The 17,646-nt window shown below is 51.5% G+C and overlaps 3 protein-coding genes across 3 annotated transcripts; 1 reads left to right on the plus strand and 2 right to left on the minus strand.

Annotated features, from left to right (window-relative positions):
* Nucleotides 1-265: 265 nt before the first annotated feature.
* LOC34617587 lies at nt 266-2,855 on the plus strand. Its single transcript, XM_026335643.1, has 7 exons — nt 266-676; nt 1,001-1,120; nt 1,387-1,606; nt 1,719-1,813; nt 2,146-2,215; nt 2,407-2,562; nt 2,812-2,855. The coding sequence occupies exons 1-7, from the start codon at nt 266-268 to the stop codon at nt 2,853-2,855; spliced, it is 1,116 nt and encodes a 371-aa protein (XP_026191428.1).
* An 880-nt stretch (nt 2,856-3,735) lies between these two features.
* On the minus strand, nt 3,736-9,104 carry LOC34617586. Its single transcript, XM_026335644.1, has 12 exons — nt 9,062-9,104; nt 8,831-8,913; nt 7,755-8,384; nt 7,563-7,651; nt 7,059-7,203; nt 6,742-6,846; nt 6,417-6,518; nt 5,642-6,311; nt 4,662-5,187; nt 4,340-4,466; nt 3,997-4,080; nt 3,736-3,891 (listed from the first exon to the last, which is right to left on the minus strand). The coding sequence occupies exons 1-12, from the start codon at nt 9,102-9,104 to the stop codon at nt 3,736-3,738; spliced, it is 2,760 nt and encodes a 919-aa protein (XP_026191429.1).
* A 2,114-nt stretch (nt 9,105-11,218) lies between these two features.
* On the minus strand, nt 11,219-11,819 carry LOC113146904. Its single transcript, XM_026335628.1, has 2 exons — nt 11,679-11,819; nt 11,219-11,278 (listed from the first exon to the last, which is right to left on the minus strand). The coding sequence occupies exons 1-2, from the start codon at nt 11,817-11,819 to the stop codon at nt 11,219-11,221; spliced, it is 201 nt and encodes a 66-aa protein (XP_026191413.1).
* Between the last annotated feature and the right edge of the window lie 5,827 nt (nt 11,820-17,646).

Raw genomic sequence — 17,646 nt, forward strand, 5'->3', positions numbered from 1 at the left:
ACTTTCTTTTGGCTGGATGCCCCGTTTTGGTGGCGTAGCCGCTATCTGTAACCGAATGCCACCTTGGGCCACTTACAGGGATTACAGAATTTGGTTAAAGGTTTCTTTGCTCATGACTGCTCCCGTTTTCTTGCCTCTTGCTCTCCTGCTGTCTATACGGCACCGCGCATAGCATGTACGCTGCTATAGCCTGCACATCTTGCGGGCGGTTCGGGATCTCTATTGTCTAGGGTTTAGGGCTTCCTTGAAGCGTTGAGGGTTGAATATGTCGGCCTCTGGTGCTATGGGAGCCTCTACTCCGAGCTCTGACTCCTCCATCGCGGAGTCTGTTCAGAGGGCTCAGGCTATTGCCGCTTCGCTCGCCCGTTCTAAGGGCATCATCTCCCCCCCCTCGGGGCCCCCCGCCCCGCCGCCGTCAATGCCGCACTTGGGGTTTTCCCACAGACCTCCGGTGGCGGCTTCTCGTGGGAGCCTTACCTCTTCTCGAGGGACTCCCTCCTTTGACTACGGAGGCCCCTCGAACAGTACGCCGCGAGGTTCATCGGGATTCGACCAGGGGGCCCCCCACGGGGGGGGGGCGGACAAGCAGCCGCACGTTCTGCCCACGCCGGGGCAAAACGAGGGCTCGTGGAACTCTGTCGATGCTGCAGCAGCAATTGCAGCACAGCAGAAGCAGGTACAGTGCAGCAGGCATGTTGGAGAGAGAGACAGAGAGACAGACAGACAGACAGAGAGACAGACAGAGAGAGACAGACAGACAGACAGACAGAGAGACAGCGAGACAGGGAGAGACAGACAGACAGACAGACAGACAGACAGACAGACAGACAGACAGACAGACAGAGACAGGGAGAGAGAGAGAGAGACAGACAGAGACAGAGAGGCGCATATTTCCGTGCGCCATTTCTGCTTGCTTGGTCAGTGGATTCGTGTAGTCTTGAGTGCTGTCATTGCTAAGAGGTCTGCTGCTGTATACGGCATTGTGGTGTTGTCTGTACAGCTACTGCAGCAGCGAGCCCGCAAATCAGCAGTGCGGGCAATGGCAACCGTGTGCGCTGCCATCCCGAAGCCAGATGTGAAAGACCCCGATTTGTTGGGTTCAGATCTTAGAAACACCGCTGTAAGGCCGAATACCTATGAAGATTTCTCAGTGTCTAGCTCATGAAACAGCAACGATGCCGCCGATTGGTGCCGGATTTTATCCCTTTTGTGCCAGCCTCTATACCCGCATGGCCCCTTACCGCCCCTCCCCCACGCTACGGGTGCCCTTGCTGCTGCTGCTGTGCCACAGCCACTCATGTTGTCTCCGCACATTGTGTCGTTCCTACGGTCGTGCTGCAGAGACAGTCGGAGAACGGCATGTGGGTACTGGACTTGCCGCTGCAGTCCGGGGTGTGCGCTGTCACTGCAGCCTCCCCCGAGTCATGGCAGCAGCTGCAGCATCCGGAGACTATTGCTGCTCTGAGGCGACGGAGTGGCGCGGGTTTCGTGCTGCGTGGCTGCCCCTCGCAGCAGCAACAGCAACAGCATCCCCATCAGCAAGGAGTGCTTGTTCGAGTGGTTGCGGAGGACCAGGAGACGTTATTCAGAGGCACAGTTGCTGTTTGTGAGGCTTTTTACGGCTTGGCAGCACCACGCGAGTCCGTGCCGTAGACCCTGCTTCCATACTTCTCCGCCAACCGGAGATGCCTTCCAGGCTCGCTTGTGCAATTTTGCAGGGAGCCTCTTAGGACCTCCGCAGTACCTGTCTGCCCCAGCGGACGCAGCAGAAGATGAGACCTTTGACTGTACCGCTGCTATGTCAGGAGAAGACGTAAGACGGCCATTCATGGATACACTCACACTGGGGCACCAGAAGTCTACGGGCACACTGCGTGCGGGGTATTACGAGGTGTTTTATTTAAAAAGTAGCTGGGCGCGTAGATCGCGCTTCCTTCGAGCCAGCGAGCACCTGTTCGGTGCAGAAGTAACATTTACACTTTCGTCCACATCCAAGTGCTCTGTCTATTCATGGAGCCTCTAGTAGTGCCTCGGCGTCGCCGGCCTTCAGGCGACACCACCAGCCGCTAGGGCTATCCAAGGTCTCACGAATCAGGAGAAAAGGGTTCAAGGTTCAGGATGTCATGACGGTCGCTTCTTCTGCAGGATGACTTTTTGAAAGAAATCTGTGCGCGGACGGGGGCTATTGTTGACATCGAGCCAGATCAACCCCAAGGTGGGTTTTTCTCTCCACCGTCACAATTCAAACTCCTCATCCACAGAATTCCAGCATACCTGTTACAGCTGCGAAGCTCTAGGGCTTTTTTTTTCACGGCACGCGAGGCCGTGAATTTATGGATTAGGGTGCATGCAATAGGGGCCTAAAGGATGCATGTACATTGGTGTGTTTGTGCGTTCGTCTTGCAGGCTATGGCCACGTAGAGAGGGCAGGACTGCGCTATTTGATTAGGGCTTGCACGCAAGGAGCTGCGGAGAAGGCGCTCAGGCTTGTACGGTGGCGCCTCGTGTGCATAGAGGAGGCATGGCGACAACACAACGCGCACGGCTTCACAAGAGACACTTGTAATAGACCCTTTACGCCCTGCACACTTTAATCCCTCATTAATGCCCTTCCGAACGTGTCGCTTAGCCGGATCCCCCGAAATTCTATATCTAAACCAGTTCAGTGTGCTATTTACACGGAGCCCAAATCGTTTTGCTTCAAAAGGACTTTCGGACTCTCCAACGGGGATTTCCGCGCAAGCGCTGCTCCACGGGTGCTGGCTTCATGACTTTAACGCTGTATAGCTTTCTTGCGTGTACTTTTTTCAGCTCCAGGTGGTTTTAGAGGAGGTTGGAGAGAAGTGAGCTTCTAGATCCTAGCGCATGCACCTTGTGCGGCGCTCAGCCAGGAGATAGCAATTAGTGCGTGTGCTGCCTTCAACTGGATGGCCAAAAGTCATGAGGACCGTTGTTGCTGTGGGGCGTTATTTGTGTGTTTCTCAGTCGCCATACGGGTCGGTCCTGCTAGTCCCTTGCCCTCTTCTATTGCTGCTGCTGGGTCTTTCCTTTGTGCCTCCCAGTTCTGAGCTAGGGTTTTGGGGTCAGTAGTGGAAGTCTTCCTAGGAGCACCCGCGCAAACTTGAAGGGTCTAACACAATCGCTGAGCCCTGCACGGTAGGCTTGCCCAGTGTTTTAGCGGAGTTAAGCTATGGACAGCGGCGGCGAGAATCTTGTTGCCTGTTTCGATCGTTTCCCAGTCCTTCTCCTGGCCAAGATATACGGGGAGCAGCTGCCGCCTCTTTCTGGCAGTCGGCGCTGCCCGACGAGGCGGAGATGATGCGCAGGAGAAAAGAGGCAGAAGAAAGACGCAAAAAGAGGGGGCAAAAATCGCGGTCAGCGCTCACAGACCGGAGTCTGCGATTCATGCTGTATCCTGTTGAAACTGTAGTGTAAACGCGCTTTCCAGGCCTAGAGTCGCTGTTGTTTTCAAAATGCATTTGTACATATGCTTATGTATGAGTTATAAGGTTCATCTGTGTCAGAGGAGTATATTTGATTCAATCGCCGTGTGCGCGTTGCCATCCCAGCACGTTTCCTTTCAATTTCATGTGTCAGCCTGCTCCTGTTTTATCGTTTCTTTCATCTCTTTGATATCGCATTCCTGTTACTTGGCAAGCTCATGTGCGTGTCATACTATTTGTCTGGTCATCCGGCTATACTACATTTAGCCTCTGTCAAAGCTTGCATTGTGCTTTAGGCAGAGGTCTTGGGCATGTTGGGGTCCTCGGAGGGTGACGCTTGTGCGTTTGTGTCTCTGTCTCTGCTGACTCTCAGGTCGGCTTCGCCGGATCGCCGAGGACCAAATCGTCTTTCCTTCGCGCCGCCCCCGGACGAGTTGCTAACGGGGCCCTACGCCCCCCTTGATAAGTGAAGGATCGAAGCTGTTACCCACAAGGCCCGCACGATTGGGCTGGCTAGTTTGCTGGTAACAATTTTCTTAGCAGCAAGGCGAACCTGGCCTTTAGATAGCCGCTCTTCGTGAGGCGCACTAGGGCTGACTCTTCGCCTACCAGTGTCAGTGGTGCTGCGGCTGTCCTGCTGGGGGCATAAGAACATTCTTACGCATCACCTCAGGACCATTTTACAAGTAACTAATCACGACGCAATCGGGTGCCGCTTCTAAAAGACCTAAGGCACGAGGTTGTGCAGAAAGGGGCGCAGGCCAAGGGACACCGAAAAGTGCGGTCCGGCTTTTGCGCCTACTTGGAGTGTCTCACGTTCTAGACAAAAGTTAACAGTGTTTTGCGTAGATGAAGTGACGACAGAATTCAGAGTGGGAGGAAAATAATTTCCTTACGTGAAGCTGGGGTCCCCCTGAATAGGTAGGTAATGGCGCCCTACTGCCAAGCCAGTAGGAGAACTCCCAACGCCTTAGTATAGTAGGAGCTTTAGGCGCACGCAAGCCTGCAACAATGGCTTTCCAGCTCTATCACTGTACAAAAAGGACACCCTAGAAGTAAAGATATTCTAGTGAATTGAGCTGTGTAATGCTATCAGCATTCGTGCGGGTGTACCCCTGCGGGATTTTCAGTCAGTTGGGTCGAAACCGCTTTTACACCTGTCCGAAAAATAGTGCCCTAAAGGTGCTGCCGTAGTCACTATGCGGGCGCTTGAGTCACTTGGCAACTCCTCCAGCCTCCTGCCCGACCGCGACCCGAGGGCTAAAGCCGCTTGAGATATTCATGGTGGCAAAGGACGGCTGCTGCATGCTCTGGGCCGCCCCCCCTTTTTGACCTGCCGGTTGCTGGATCTGCGAATAAGCGTGTACCATGTTTTGGGTTGTATACAGGCCGCCGTCTTCTCTCTGTAGGTTCTTCTGCCGCTGCAGGGGTCCCGGAGTAAGTGGCTGCCAGCAACAGGGGACTCCTACGTAAGACGCGGTTAGCGGGGGCACTGTCGCTGCCGGCGGTCCTGGCATCACCTGCTGTGGATAGGCCGAGCAGGGGCCCCCTAAGGAGGCCCCTGTGAGGGTACTCGGCAGCGTCTGCTGCAGTGTGGCTGCTGTCTCTGGGGTCCGGGGAAGACAGTAGGAACCCCCAGAAGGGCAGAAAGAGTAAGAAAGGCCTCCTGAGGGCCCTTCTCCACAGTGGTTGTAGGGGCCGGACATGCCTGCAAGCAAATCCCGGGGCACCGCATCTCTGCTGGCTACTCCACTCGCACACACGCGAAGCGAAAAAAACATGGATACCGAGAGTTTCGCACAACCTCTAATCGTCTTTCTCAGGTGCAACATCAGCATTCGACAGGGCTTAGAACGGAATTGACCCTGGGGTTTGGATCGGCTGCGAGACCTTTTCGTTTCGTTGAGGCCCTTCTACTCGTGCAACGGTACATTCAAGACAAAAGAACACCCCAAAAATGTACACAGGCGCTAGTAAAAGCATATGTCTAAATAAGCTAGCTTGATAAAGCCCAGCGGCAGGAATAGCCACCATGAGTACGGAGGTAGAAGCCTTAAAGAGCCATGGCAGAGAAGCTTGAAGATACTGGGGAGCCCCTCAGTGCAGTGGAAACGCATATCTAGAAACGTGTTAGTAAATGTGCTTCTATTGGTTTCGGGATTGAAATCTAGTGAGCGATGGACTACATTTGAGCTCACCTATCGGCTGCAGCTGCTTCATCTGCTGCAGCTGTAAATGGAGCTGCTGCTGCCGCTGAAATTGCTGCAGTGGAGAGTCGTTTACAGACGCAGTTGTCGAGGCCTCCGTGGCCACGCAAGGCCCCACCCTGTCCCTTGCCTCCCCCATCGTGTCGAGACTGCCGTCCTCGGGTGCTCTTGACCCTTGCCCGGCTGCTTCCTGGCCGTCGCTGGAGAGCAGTGCCTCCTGGATAAGCGGGAGGTTGAGCAGCGCAACGTACAGAGTGTGAAGGTGGGGTGTTTCATTGAAGAAATGCATCTCGACATCCGCGTTCTCCGACTTGTGTTGCTCTTGCCGTTGTTGGTCGTTTTGCTGCTGCTCTTGCTGCGGGTGCTGCTGTTGCTCTGCGCTGGCGGCTGCTTCACCGCCGCTGGTGCAGCTGCTGAGACACTCCGCAATCCGCTGGTCATCGTCAACAAGCGAGAAAAGAAAATAATCAGCTAAGGAGTCTTCCTCCCCGAAGAAGAAGGGCTGCAAGCGAGTTGCCATGGGGGCCCTCAGAGAGGCATCCAGCGATTTGCTATGGCCTCTCAGAGAGGCGTCAAGACGAGTTCCTGGCTCCCCTTGCAAGTGTTTCCTGTTAAAGAACGCCAAAAGTTTTTCAGCTTCCAAGTAGAAATGGCGGCGGCTCTGCAAAGATAGGCGGCAGCACCACGCACGCCGCATAGCCATTGCTTTCGCCGCTCTCTTCATGATACAGCAGAAGCGGGTCTAGCTTTTCATGTGTGACTGCACCTTAAGATAGTCTCCAACGGCGTCCTTGGCCGTAGCGTCGGGGGCGAGGATGGCTTGAATGGCTGCCTGCTGGACGTTGAACCACGCGCTGAGGTCAGTTAGCTAAACACGGTGGCACATGAGAATCACAGCGCTGAGAGTATTGCATAACTACGGGAAAAGAAAGACACCCTACGGGGCACTCGAGGCGCCAAAGAAACGCACATTCGTTGCTCCTACTGTCCTCACGACCACCAGCGGCAACGCGAACATGGGCATTTTGGACCGTCAGCAACAGCAACAGCGGCAGGCGACCCTCAGCAGCATGCAATCCCTTGCTCCTTACCAATCTGTCCAGCAATGCATCCTTCAGGTGGTCAGCCCCGTACTGCCCGAGCTTTTTGGCCAAGTAGCGAAGGCAGACTTCGGGGCCCCCACAGACAACGTGACCCTACAACAAAACAAAGACTTTTTGCCATCTCGGAGGACTAAACTTTATCGGGTAAAGGATGCACCATAGCACAGCGTCAATCGGTGCATGTTAGTGTCAGCGCTCGCAGACTAGGCGATCTGCACGTGGCGCCTTTGCCACCTTTGGGCACGCTACAGGAGGCACACCATACACCAGCAGATGACGATTTCTATGATCCACGGCAAACTGACGTTGTGTATAAGCAGCGGCATAGTGCTGTCTGCAGGGACCTCCTGGGCGTCAATGAGGGCCAGAACGTCACGTGTGCACTCCTCTGCCTCATCGGTGGCAACCAGATGCTTCACCTGCTTTCCCAGCAGATACATGTGAACGCTCCTGCAAGCAGTCATGAAAAAAAGCGAAAGGCCTCATAACAAGCACACACAGACACAGGCACTGGGGCGAGGAGAGGCACATAGATTGCTACAGCGGCGAAAGTTTTATATATCTATGTCTATCAATGTCCAAACGTGTATCGGGGCATAAAATGCGAGAATGAGGATAAGGCGTGCTAGAAAAGCGCAATATAGGGTAGGTGGGGCTGTAGGACGGCACAGATGATAGCAGTAGAAGAATGGACTGTTAACAGAGATGAAGCGTCTGTAGAGAGAAGTTTCTGTTTCTGAGAGACGCGCATTCAGCATCCACGTCCTCTTAAGCCACCAAACTGGTGCCTGCCAGGCCCTTGGCCTTACCCGCCTTCGCCGAGGAAGGGTTCTCGGTGTGGAACATAGAGCCGAAGGTCACCTACCAGCCGCATGGGCAGCAGCTGAGTAGGACGCAGCTGCACAGGTAACAAGGATACGCAAAAATAGCCTGAACCCTGCACCTATATCCAAAATAGAGACCTTGCACGACGGATCACGCGGGATAATTTCTGCACGTACCGTTGTGGCCGTTGGCTTCGCTGGCTCGGCACACACTGGGGCTACGTAGGGGGATCTCATTTGCTGTTGAGCGTGCAGCGCCTGCTGCTGCTGCTGCATCCACTGTTGCTGCTGCATCCACTGCTGCTGCTGCATCCACTGCTGCTGCTGCCAGGGTTGCAGAGGCACAGGCCCTACATTGGAGAGAGGGAAAGAGGGGTAGGCGGAAGAGCCAAAAGGTACTGTGGTGCCCCGCAAAAGGTCCAAATAGCGCGGGCCACCCGCTGGCGTAGGGGCGCAGCAGGGGCCCCCCAGGCTGTCCCCAACTTGGCACTCTGCCTTTCGCTGTCTCTGCTGCTCAAACAGCAAGTGGTGCTGCTGCTCTTGCTGTTGCTGCTGTAGCTGTTGCACCGTTTGAGGAGGCCTCATATGCACCCCGTTGACATGTGGTTGTGGCTGAGGGTGCTGCTGTTGCGGATGCTGCCGGTGTTGAACGTGATTGGGGATAGTTTGCATTGAAATGGCTGCTGAAGCCTGCCGAGAAGTGGGTGGCAAGCTCGTCGCTCTCTGAGGGGCGGAGTTCGCTTCTCTTTGTAGCAAGAGCCTTGGTTGTTGTTGCTGTTCTTGCTGCTGCGGCTGTAGTTGTTGCTGCTCCTGTGGGTGCTGCTGGTATTGCGGTTCTCGGAGATGCTGTGATGGCAGCAGCTGCTGCTGCTGCGACGGTGCGCGCTCCATTATGCTCAAAATACCGGTGTTTAATCGTGAAACTTGTTATTTCTGGAATCTTCAGTGAGCGGCTCGTCCGTGCGCATCCAAGTCCTGAACCCCTGAAGTTCAAGTCTTAGGCACTAAAATGTCAATCTTGTAAGCTTAATGTGCAAAAATAATTTCAATGCATTTCAGGGAATGCAAGGCGGCCCTGATTTCTACGGCGGGAGGTCGTCAGTCACTCAACGGGTCAACAATCAGAAGCCCTCAACTCTGAGCCCTGACCCAAAAAACCCTCTGCTCCACGCCCTAATTTTTATGTGGTCAATAAAGGAGATAAATAAATCGGGGCACCGGCGGAGTCCAGTAGACCGGAGGCGTGCTATGACCGTGCCGCTGACAGCCGACTGGCACGGGGGGGCTGGGGCTAACCGAAGGGGTATTATTGGGCATACTAATCCGCAGACATCAGCTTTAAAACCATAAAATCTTATTTACAATGATATTTGCCGTAATTACGATGCTTAAAGACAGGAACTGCCAATTTGTGATGGCCTCGTTACATTGCGTCTGTAACAGATGCGCCTGAAGCATGACCAGCGCTGAGTGCCGTGTTGAACGTTTGTGACCTTTAAATATACTTAGCTTTTCCAAGGTACCCATATTCATAAGAAGAAGGAAGGCCCTTAAAGTGGAATACATAGAAAGGGAGTCTCCAATCTAGGGGTCGTGGACTGTAGGTTAACCGAGGTCATACTACGAGGACGAAAGAGCTGTAATAACTGCATTCATTGGGATGTTTCGGTAGGTACCCCATCATTGTGTGAATTTGAAGAAGTAAATAGAAAAGGAAAAATGACAACCGCAAAATTCAGTAGGAAGAAAGGGAGGAAGTTGGTGGCATCTTGATGAGCAATTTATTGTAAAGCCTGTAGCTGTGGGTGGAAATGGTGGAAGAACCAGTTCAACCTGCCCACAGCCTCAGGAATAGACCTTTTTAAAAGGCAAATGTTGAGTTCAGACACTGCCTAAACTTTTTGTTGCCTCAGTGCCTCGGAGGCTCCCCTTATTGGTCAACAATTCCCAAACGGACGTAAGCAGAAAACAAACAGAAAACGCGGGTTTATCGATCCATTCGTCCCTTCTAATTAGTTCCTCCCGGTAACGCAAAGTGAAAGGTTCCTAAAAGAGGCGAAAAGTCGGACATGGAAGACTCACGCTAAAGGAAGGCAGCCTCTCACAGATGCGTTCTCTGCCCTACCAACAGCATTGAAAACCGCCAGGAACGTAATAGCCATGGTTGTTCAATGGCTCAGTTAAATAGAAAATGTGAAAGAGTGCCTGATATAAATACGAAAGTAGGGGCGCCTCGCGAATTGGCGTGTAAACCTGTCACGCCAGTTACGTGATCCTCTCTATCCCTTCCTCGGATCGGCTTCTCCTTAGTTCCACGCTCCTTTCACCTATCCCCTCCCAACAGTTTGGCTTCGTATGCTATCAGAATCAGCAACAAGCCTTCGTAGTCTTCAAAAAGCTTGACCCCACGTTTATGGGAGCCCATGGAACGCAACAGGATCCTCCATGCTTGGAAGATCCTTGTGAGGGCCATATCCCATGAGAATACTGTACACTACAGGATCCCTGACTACTTTATACGTGTGCGCTTGCATATGCGGTTCACGCACTACGGCTGTGCAGTGAACACATACAAAACGATACAAAGTACAGCATAAGCAAGCAGTGGCGTCCCCATCCTCTTGCAGCTGCTGTCCACATAACTACCCTCCGCCTCTACGTTGAGTATGTGAGTGGAGGGGTATGGCAATGGAAAGAGGGGTGAGAAAACTGTTTTCAGCCATTTGTTGGCTTTTTTAAAAGTGTTGGAGGATATTGGCCTGTACGTAGCGGCCTGCAACGCATTAGGGGGCTCCTATACCATTTCTCCATTCCTCCCCAAGGGTCTCAGTGCATAAAAAGCCACCCTATAGGCAACGCTTAATCCTAGAATAAGGATCGAACATCAAAGGAAAACCTGACCACTGAGCCAGCTGAACTGGACTTTCACACATTTTGTGGGAACGGGAGCACGACTGAGAGGTAAGCACAAATACTAACAACTACTAACAATACTCGAGCTAAAGCTTCAGTATCTTCACTGCAGGAGCCCCTATTGCCCTCACACACCTTAGCTGAGTGCCTGAACCCTACGACTTCGAGGTAAGAAAGCGCAGCCCGAAAGAGCTCTATAGGTGAATTTCGAGGTAACGGGCGTGCGACAGTAGTCCACGTGGTTTCGTTGAATTAAAGATGAGACATCATTGTGCTTCAGCTCCGCTGAAAGCTTTAAACCCCAACATACAAGCTTCCAACAATCCAACGAGAGTCTCTGGAGCAGCCACAGGAGCAAAATCCCCCTTCCCTTCCTTGCCTTTGGGGATTTCGCGGTCCTTATGATTTGGGAGCGGGGTTTCCTAAGCTCCGAGGTGTGTTGGTGTCCCCCTGAATACTGGATACGCAGTAGGACAAGTGTGTAGTGTGGCTGCCATGCGAGTAAAGAAACCTCTACCTAGGTCCCCTCCAATAACAAGGTGCCTTTCCAGGGGCAAAGAAGTCCGCGCATAATCAGCACTGATCCCCCGAGTCCCCATATCTCTGGCGGAGATGTAGGCAGCGCAATAATAACAAGAAAAACTGAAGAGACTTGGCGGGCCTGAAATCATTGATGGGAGACGCACGTGGGTAGTTCCTTGATGCTGTCAACCAACCAGCTTGGGGGTTCAATGGCCCCCGTGAGCAGGTGCCCCACCCGATGCTGGGGCCGCTCCTTCCTTGCTCATCTGTATTACGCATCACAGGCACACATACACTTCCATGCTGGCACCTGCCTTGCCACCCTCTACCCCAGGTCAGCACTGCAGGATTCTGAAAACAAACCGCGATGTGGCACAATACGGCATCTCACAGTTGCCCACACACGCCACCATTGGGGGATCCAAAAGGCCTACTCTAGCAATGAGACCCACTAAAGGATAAGAAGAGATGAGAACTATACCGGGAGGGAGAAGGGGCGTGGCAAGCACAGGGCGGTTACATGAGGGGGGGAAGATGCAACATGGAACATATGAGAACGTGGGGAAAACCTGAGTAAATGTGTGGATACAGAGAGACTGAGAAGAATATTGTGCACATATGAGCTAGTTGCAAATGTGAGTCGGTGTCCACTCGCTTCAACCTCACGTTAGCTAATTTCGTTGTCGTGTACGCGTAAAGAGGCTTGCCAGCGAGGTCGATAGTAACATAAACAGCAATCAGACTACAGGCGCCGATCATCGTCCTCCGAAAAATTGGCATCACCGCTGTGCCAGACCCGTAACTCATCGTGGCGATCGCGGAAAGACGCAAAAAGATTCCAGAGTACTCAAGATCTTAACGCGGCGATTCAGAGGCGAAAAAGCAAAAAAGCGAAAGAGAGATCACACACTAACCATCTTGGAGAGATGAACACGAACAGGGGTATACCATCATCAATTGAAGATGAAGTCCCAACCATTCAGCTTGTCCCTGGGGCTGCCTCTATGCATGCGCTTTTCACAAGCCTTTTGCAACAATCTAAGCAGATGGATGGCCAACTCCTTGATCGTGGAGCCTTTTGCAGAGTGATAACAGTACTGACCCAGCGATTCGGTGCATATTCTCCTGACAGTGTGATGCTGAGCGTCAAGTTTCCAGGTAGGTGCACTGGTAAAAATGTCTGACGACCGGTGTAATCCAGAAAATAAATTGCTTTAACGAAATAGAGGCGAAAATCTGAAATGCAATATTGGTGGGATTCAAGGTGCTGGAGTACACATGTTAGCAATCGAATGGACCCCTGCAGCGGAATGGACTGTGCAGCTCGCGCGGGTGTAATGCTCCATTTGAGGTCTGACTATGGAGACACTTGACTCCAGACTAGATGCAATCTCAATAGGAAGTTCATGAGCATTTTCTAAAACAGCACCCATCTTCCTTTACCCCCCCACAGTGCAGAGATAAGACGGGAGGCAGCTAGAGTGTGTGTAGCTGCCTCTCAGCATTCCAACCTCTTAGAGATAGTGCTGTGCAGTAAATCAGATGTTCGAAAAGACAAACCAAGTAGTCAAATCCATATTAATTCTTCACTGAATATAGCTAATGAAGTAGATGGTACAAAGGTGCACCCTAGATCGCATCATCTTCCCCTCCCTCATACAAAAGTGCCCATCTAGCAGGGCGCGCCCTCATGCACCATACCTAAACGTTGAAGCTAATTGTGTACGGGCTAGCGGAAAAGTTTCCGCACTATCGACACTCCCCGACAATGCAAAAATGCGAAAAACAGTGCAAATGACAAAAGAAAACGTGTTCACTAGCCCGCAAAGAAACACAGAAGGCAAGAAAGACACACCGTAGCAATCCACGAACAAGGGCCCAAACCAATGCGATGGCGGCAGCGCGATTACTCGTTAAGCACTGAAATATGTGGTCATTATGCTAAGGAAATAAAGGTAACACGTATAATATACAAACGGAGTCGTTGTACACGCTAGTTCAGCAGTGCCTTCGCGCCTCACAGAGCACTTCGTGCAACTGCAGGCCGTAAATGCAAAGTAATCGTTTTCAAAGCCTCGAGAGGGGCTCAAGGGAGCTGGGAGAGACACCATAGATAAGAGTTTCTAAGCACAAGCCTATCCGTAAAGAACATCTTAACAATAGCCAGGAGATCAAGCGATTCCCATAGCTATAGTTGTTTCCGGCAGAGCATGCAGTGGTGGAAGATAATTACTTAGGAGTGCGAGGAAGACTGTTAATGGCAACTTACGTTGAGAGCGGAAAGGGCCTGCTGGTTCTCCGGTAGAGAACACAGCTCGCAACTGCTCTGACCTGAACCACTGAAATTGGCACTACCCTCACCATTTCACTAGAAATCCTGTCGTATGTCCTTAGTGCTCAAGAGTCCTAAAATCCAATACTTCTACAGCCCCACGCGAATCCTCCGCCTTCACACACGTCATTTGCTTACGCAGCAAATTTCTTGATTAATTAGGGAAGTTTTGAAACTTTTTCAAAAGCCACTATTGATAGTTTAGTGGAGACTAAGACTTGCAAGGAAAACTGACAGAGTGAGAAAGAGTGCTGAGTTGTGAGAGGATGGCAATTGGTCCTAGTCACCTTGCCACAAAGCGCGTTATCTGCTCACCTTCTGGTGTGCTATGTACAGCCGACTGAACCACCAAAACCCAATCCCCAGGTTCGAAACACATAGCCGACTGCCGCTCATCACAGTTGCATGCTGTCTATTTTGTGCGGTGCGCTTACGGTCGCGTGCACTGGCTAGTGGTCGTCTTAATTCCTTGGCTGTTAAAAGTGGTTGCCGAATCGGACCACCAAGTCCAGGCCCCGACGGGAGCGCGGCTTATCAAAATAGACAGCTGATGCGGTAGAGCAATGGGTAGCCGATTGTACTGTTGTATTAGAGGCCGGTTCAGCACGAGGGGGAACGCCTAGCCAGTCAATTGCACTTTTGTGAGCATGACGTCACAATACTGTAGAACAGTGTAGTTGGTGCGCGCTATCTGCCTCCTTGTCTTAGTATGGTTCGCAGTGGTCTTGTGGTCAATGTGCAGGCGGGTTCTCAAGGCACGCCAATACGCACTAACGAACTTCGGGTCCCTATTTGTAGTGATACTTTAGGCAAATAGGAGTAGCTTGCATTTGTAATACGAAAGTAGTTGAGTGAATTTTGGGGTCGCGCTAGAGCTGAAGCAAGGAATGGAGTGAGCATATTTGCTGGGTCTGTCAGTAACGACGTAGATGCTGAGCTATCCCTTGACCGCCGACAGTCCAACAATAAAGTCCGTTGTCAGATCTGTCCAAGTCTATCCAGGAACCCGAAGGCTTTGCTAACGACTGGAGTCAGGAGAAACGTGCCTCTGCAACTGCTAGAACTCTGGGTATGACCGTTCATGCATGTCTACCGGGACGCGTCCCAGACTACCGGAAGCACCGTGAGTGTTTTTCCACTGTCGTGTGATGACCCGGAAACCCATGGCCATCTGCTTTGCATGAAAAACTACTGCAGTGATAAGTCGGGAAGAACCGTGGAGGAGTCCTCGCTTTGACTGGTACCACAACACGCCGCCCTCAACGCGGTAGTGCTTCACCCTCTTGCCATGCTTGATTGTGACGGTCATAGCGTTTCGTGGGTGTCAACGCATAACAGCTACAGAGTTCTTATAAAAGCCAAATTCCCACACAGACAAAAGCGGCTGTGGTGCGCAATAGTGAATTGCCAGGAAGTCGCAAGCGTGCGCCGGCGATCACGTGGGTGACACCCTCGATATATTTCACTGTGAAGTCCTACTGCACGAGGCAGCGAACTCAGTGAACAGCTCTTGAATCAGAAGACCTATGAGCAGTCTCTATAAAGTGCATTAGAGACTGGTGGCCGGCCTGGACAGTAAAATGATGCCCAATTCAATAGTCCCAGTATTTGTCACGCCCCATCACACCGCATAGACTTTTTCTTACCGCAATTGGTACTGCTACCCGGTTTCTGTGAAGCGATAAGGAGTAAAAACAATTTGCCGGTGTATCGAAGATCCCGTTGCTTGTTGGGAAAGAACTGCTCCCACCGCTTCGTCCAGATCATCGGTTGCCAGGAAAAGCTAAAGCGCACAGTCAAGCTGAGCAAACGACAGAGAAGCTCGAAGAACGTCGATAGGCATCCTTGCTGTGTTACCAGCCTCCTCTGTCCGAATCACAGACTGTGTTTTCTTAAGTGGAGCATTTGAGAGAGCAGCGATCGGAGTAAGGTCCGAAAACTTAATTTGGTTGATCTGATGCAGGCTCACGTAGAACTTCTTAACACCCTTGCGTGTGCATGAAGGTAAAGGTCACGCCTTAACTTCGTTTTATGCCAAATCTCTCCATCCGTGCAGCCAAAGCACGAAATCCTCAATTCACAGCTGTTCGCACTAAAAGCAAATACTTGTGTGCTTCGCATATCACTGCTGGCCTCGCCACAGCTAAAGCACAGGCTTTGGTGCTGTAGATGCTCTTGAGCGTTTCGGCTGAAGACTCCAGCCCTCCATGTACATGGCTGTCCATCCCTCTTAACCACACTTTTTAAATTCTACATAGCATGCTGTAGTAGACTGTCTGGGGCATTAATTAGTCGAAACGTCACACGGGTACATGCGAACTTGTGAGCTGTGTGTAAGGCTGTTTCGTGCGAGTCGGAGCGGTGAACAAAGGTTTGTATAAAGGCATCTGTGGAGCCAAATGCCGACTAGATTGTTGATCTGTGTAGTATGTTAGTTTGAAAATATGAGGCCTTGGGGACTTGTACTTTACATTCCTCGTGTTCAGTGGCTAATTTATCATGCACATGGGCCACCTTCCGTCATTCTCAGTGGAAACACCGGGTTATGCCCCGAAGTGCTGACCAGCTTGTGCACCTGTCAAGTTCTCAAATAGCCACTAGCCTGCTGCTCAGTCTTCTCTTCATGTTTTGGGGAGCTTCTGACATCGCGGAACATAGCTTGGAACTAACTTGGGGATTAGCTCCATATGATGCATTGGACGACCAGCAGGCGGGCAGCTTGCAGGCAGTTCATTATTATCTAGCCAGCCACTAGTTCCTTTTTTGATATTGATCCCATTCTGTTGCCTATTGGCTCAAGGTTCAATTGAAGGCTTTAAGAGTATCAGTTGCAGAGCTCGTAAGATGGGATGCATGGCCAAAACCATCTGATTTTTACTGCGCTACTGAACCATCGTCACGGAGCTTCCACCTCTCCTTGTTGAGATAATCTACTGCATGGGAGCAACGCTTGTTGTTGAGGAGCTTTCCTCAACGTCTCCAGGCACATTGAACTCTTCATCGCGCAGCTGTTGCTGCCTACGCGGACGTCCATTGGGCTAGCCACGGCATACCTACGGCTAAGTAATGGTGCACGGGTCCAACATAAAAACCATGGATCATGCTTCCAAAATGCGATCCAATCTGAACGTTTACGTGCCGTGGCGGTGCCATTTCTTGCGTTCTGCTCCCCATCAGCAAACTTGAGTCTAAGGAATTGTGCTATAGAACGAGCCAGCAGATTACACTTCCGTGCCGCCTGCAAGAAAAACAGATGTACTTCACACTCAATTTCAAGCAACTATAGCAGTTATTCTCATGAGCGTGAGCCTGCATTGGCGCAGAATCGCTTTGTGGTGGGTTGCCAATTGCGGCCCTATTCCCGGTACCCGCTTCACTTCGCCGCAGTTTCATGGGGGCTTTCCTTGTTCTTAGTGCGGTTTCTTTCCTCGCCAAACAGCTCTCTTCACTTGGTTAAATCTTTTTCTCAAGCTCTCTGGCCCTTTGTATGCTTTCGCTGTTCTACAATAGATAACCCAATCTCCCACAGTAGGAACCGGTGCATAATGTAGGAGCTGTGTGAGGCTGCCTACAAGCGTGGGTTGCTTCTGACTATCTTGTTCGCCCACCACTGTAATCTAGGGCCGTTTGACACAACCTCAATATTCATGGAATCTAATTGCTTATTTGAGTCCTTCCGAGTCGCAGGCGCAGCAGTTGCGCTCATTTGCCCCCTCAAAGCCATCCACATTTACCGGAGGGTTGTCGATCGCTGAGTCGCTGCTCATTTTGCAACCGCCTGACGTGGCACTCCAGATAATCCCATGATGTACCACTGAGAAGGCGGCTTTCGTCTACGTTGTGGCCTCAGCAACCATAAATTCATGTTTCTCGATAAACCGATCTAATGACAGATTTCCGTGCTCCCCTTTCTTAGTTCTCCTGAAGCTTGCTGTAAAGATGATCTTGGTATAATCTCTTATGCGATGGCTTGCATAGGTTTTAAATGTAGTACGCCCTGCAGGCGGACGACATCTTCCGTATAAATTGAGCCAAATTGCAGTGTTTGTCCAGCGAGTGGACATGCCACGAGCGGTGATCGCGTTTTTTGTTGACTGCTTTCAGACAAGAGATATTGTCGAAACGGCATAAAAATCAAAATATGGCTATTAGTGTGAAACTTGACCTCGCACTGCATCCACAGCCAGGGGATGGGAGGCAAACGAGCCCCATCGGCCCCTGCAGTGCCACCAACTGCAAAGCTCCATTGTGTGATTCTCAAAAAGCCTCTTTTATTCTTCTGCCCTCGCGCCCCAGGGCTCC

Source organism: Cyclospora cayetanensis, unplaced genomic scaffold, assembly GCF_002999335.1.
Source record: "Cyclospora cayetanensis isolate NF1_C8 unplaced genomic scaffold, CcayRef3 CcayRef3_contig_75, whole genome shotgun sequence".
In the NCBI taxonomy this organism is placed as follows: domain Eukaryota; phylum Apicomplexa; class Conoidasida; order Eucoccidiorida; family Eimeriidae; genus Cyclospora; species Cyclospora cayetanensis.

Coding starts and splice junctions, on each gene's coding strand:
- LOC34617586 (XM_026335644.1), bottom strand. CDS start 9,104: ATGGGTACCTTGGAAAAGCTAAGTATATTTAAAGGTCACAAAC. Junction 6,519..6,741: donor ATGCATTGCTGGACAGATTG/GTAAGGAGCAAG, acceptor CACCGTGTTTAG/CTAACTGACCTCAGCGCGTG. Junction 3,892..3,996: donor AGCGGCTATCTAAAGGCCAG/GTTCGCCTTGCT, acceptor AGGGGGGCGTAG/GGCCCCGTTAGCAACTCGTC.
- LOC34617587 (XM_026335643.1), top strand. CDS start 266: ATGTCGGCCTCTGGTGCTATGGGAGCCTCTACTCCGAGCTCTGACTCC. Junction 1,607..1,718: donor CAGAGGCACAGTTGCTGTTT/GTGAGGCTTTTT, acceptor GCAATTTTGCAG/GGAGCCTCTTAGGACCTCCG. Junction 2,563..2,811: donor CGGCTTCACAAGAGACACTT/GTAATAGACCCT, acceptor TACTTTTTTCAG/CTCCAGGTGGTTTTAGAGGA.
- LOC113146904 (XM_026335628.1), bottom strand. CDS start 11,819: ATGAGTTACGGGTCTGGCACAGCGGTGATGCCAATTTTTCGGAGGACG. Junction 11,279..11,678: donor CGACAACGAAATTAGCTAAC/GTGAGGTTGAAG, acceptor TGCGTAATACAG/ATGAGCAAGGAAGGAGCGGC.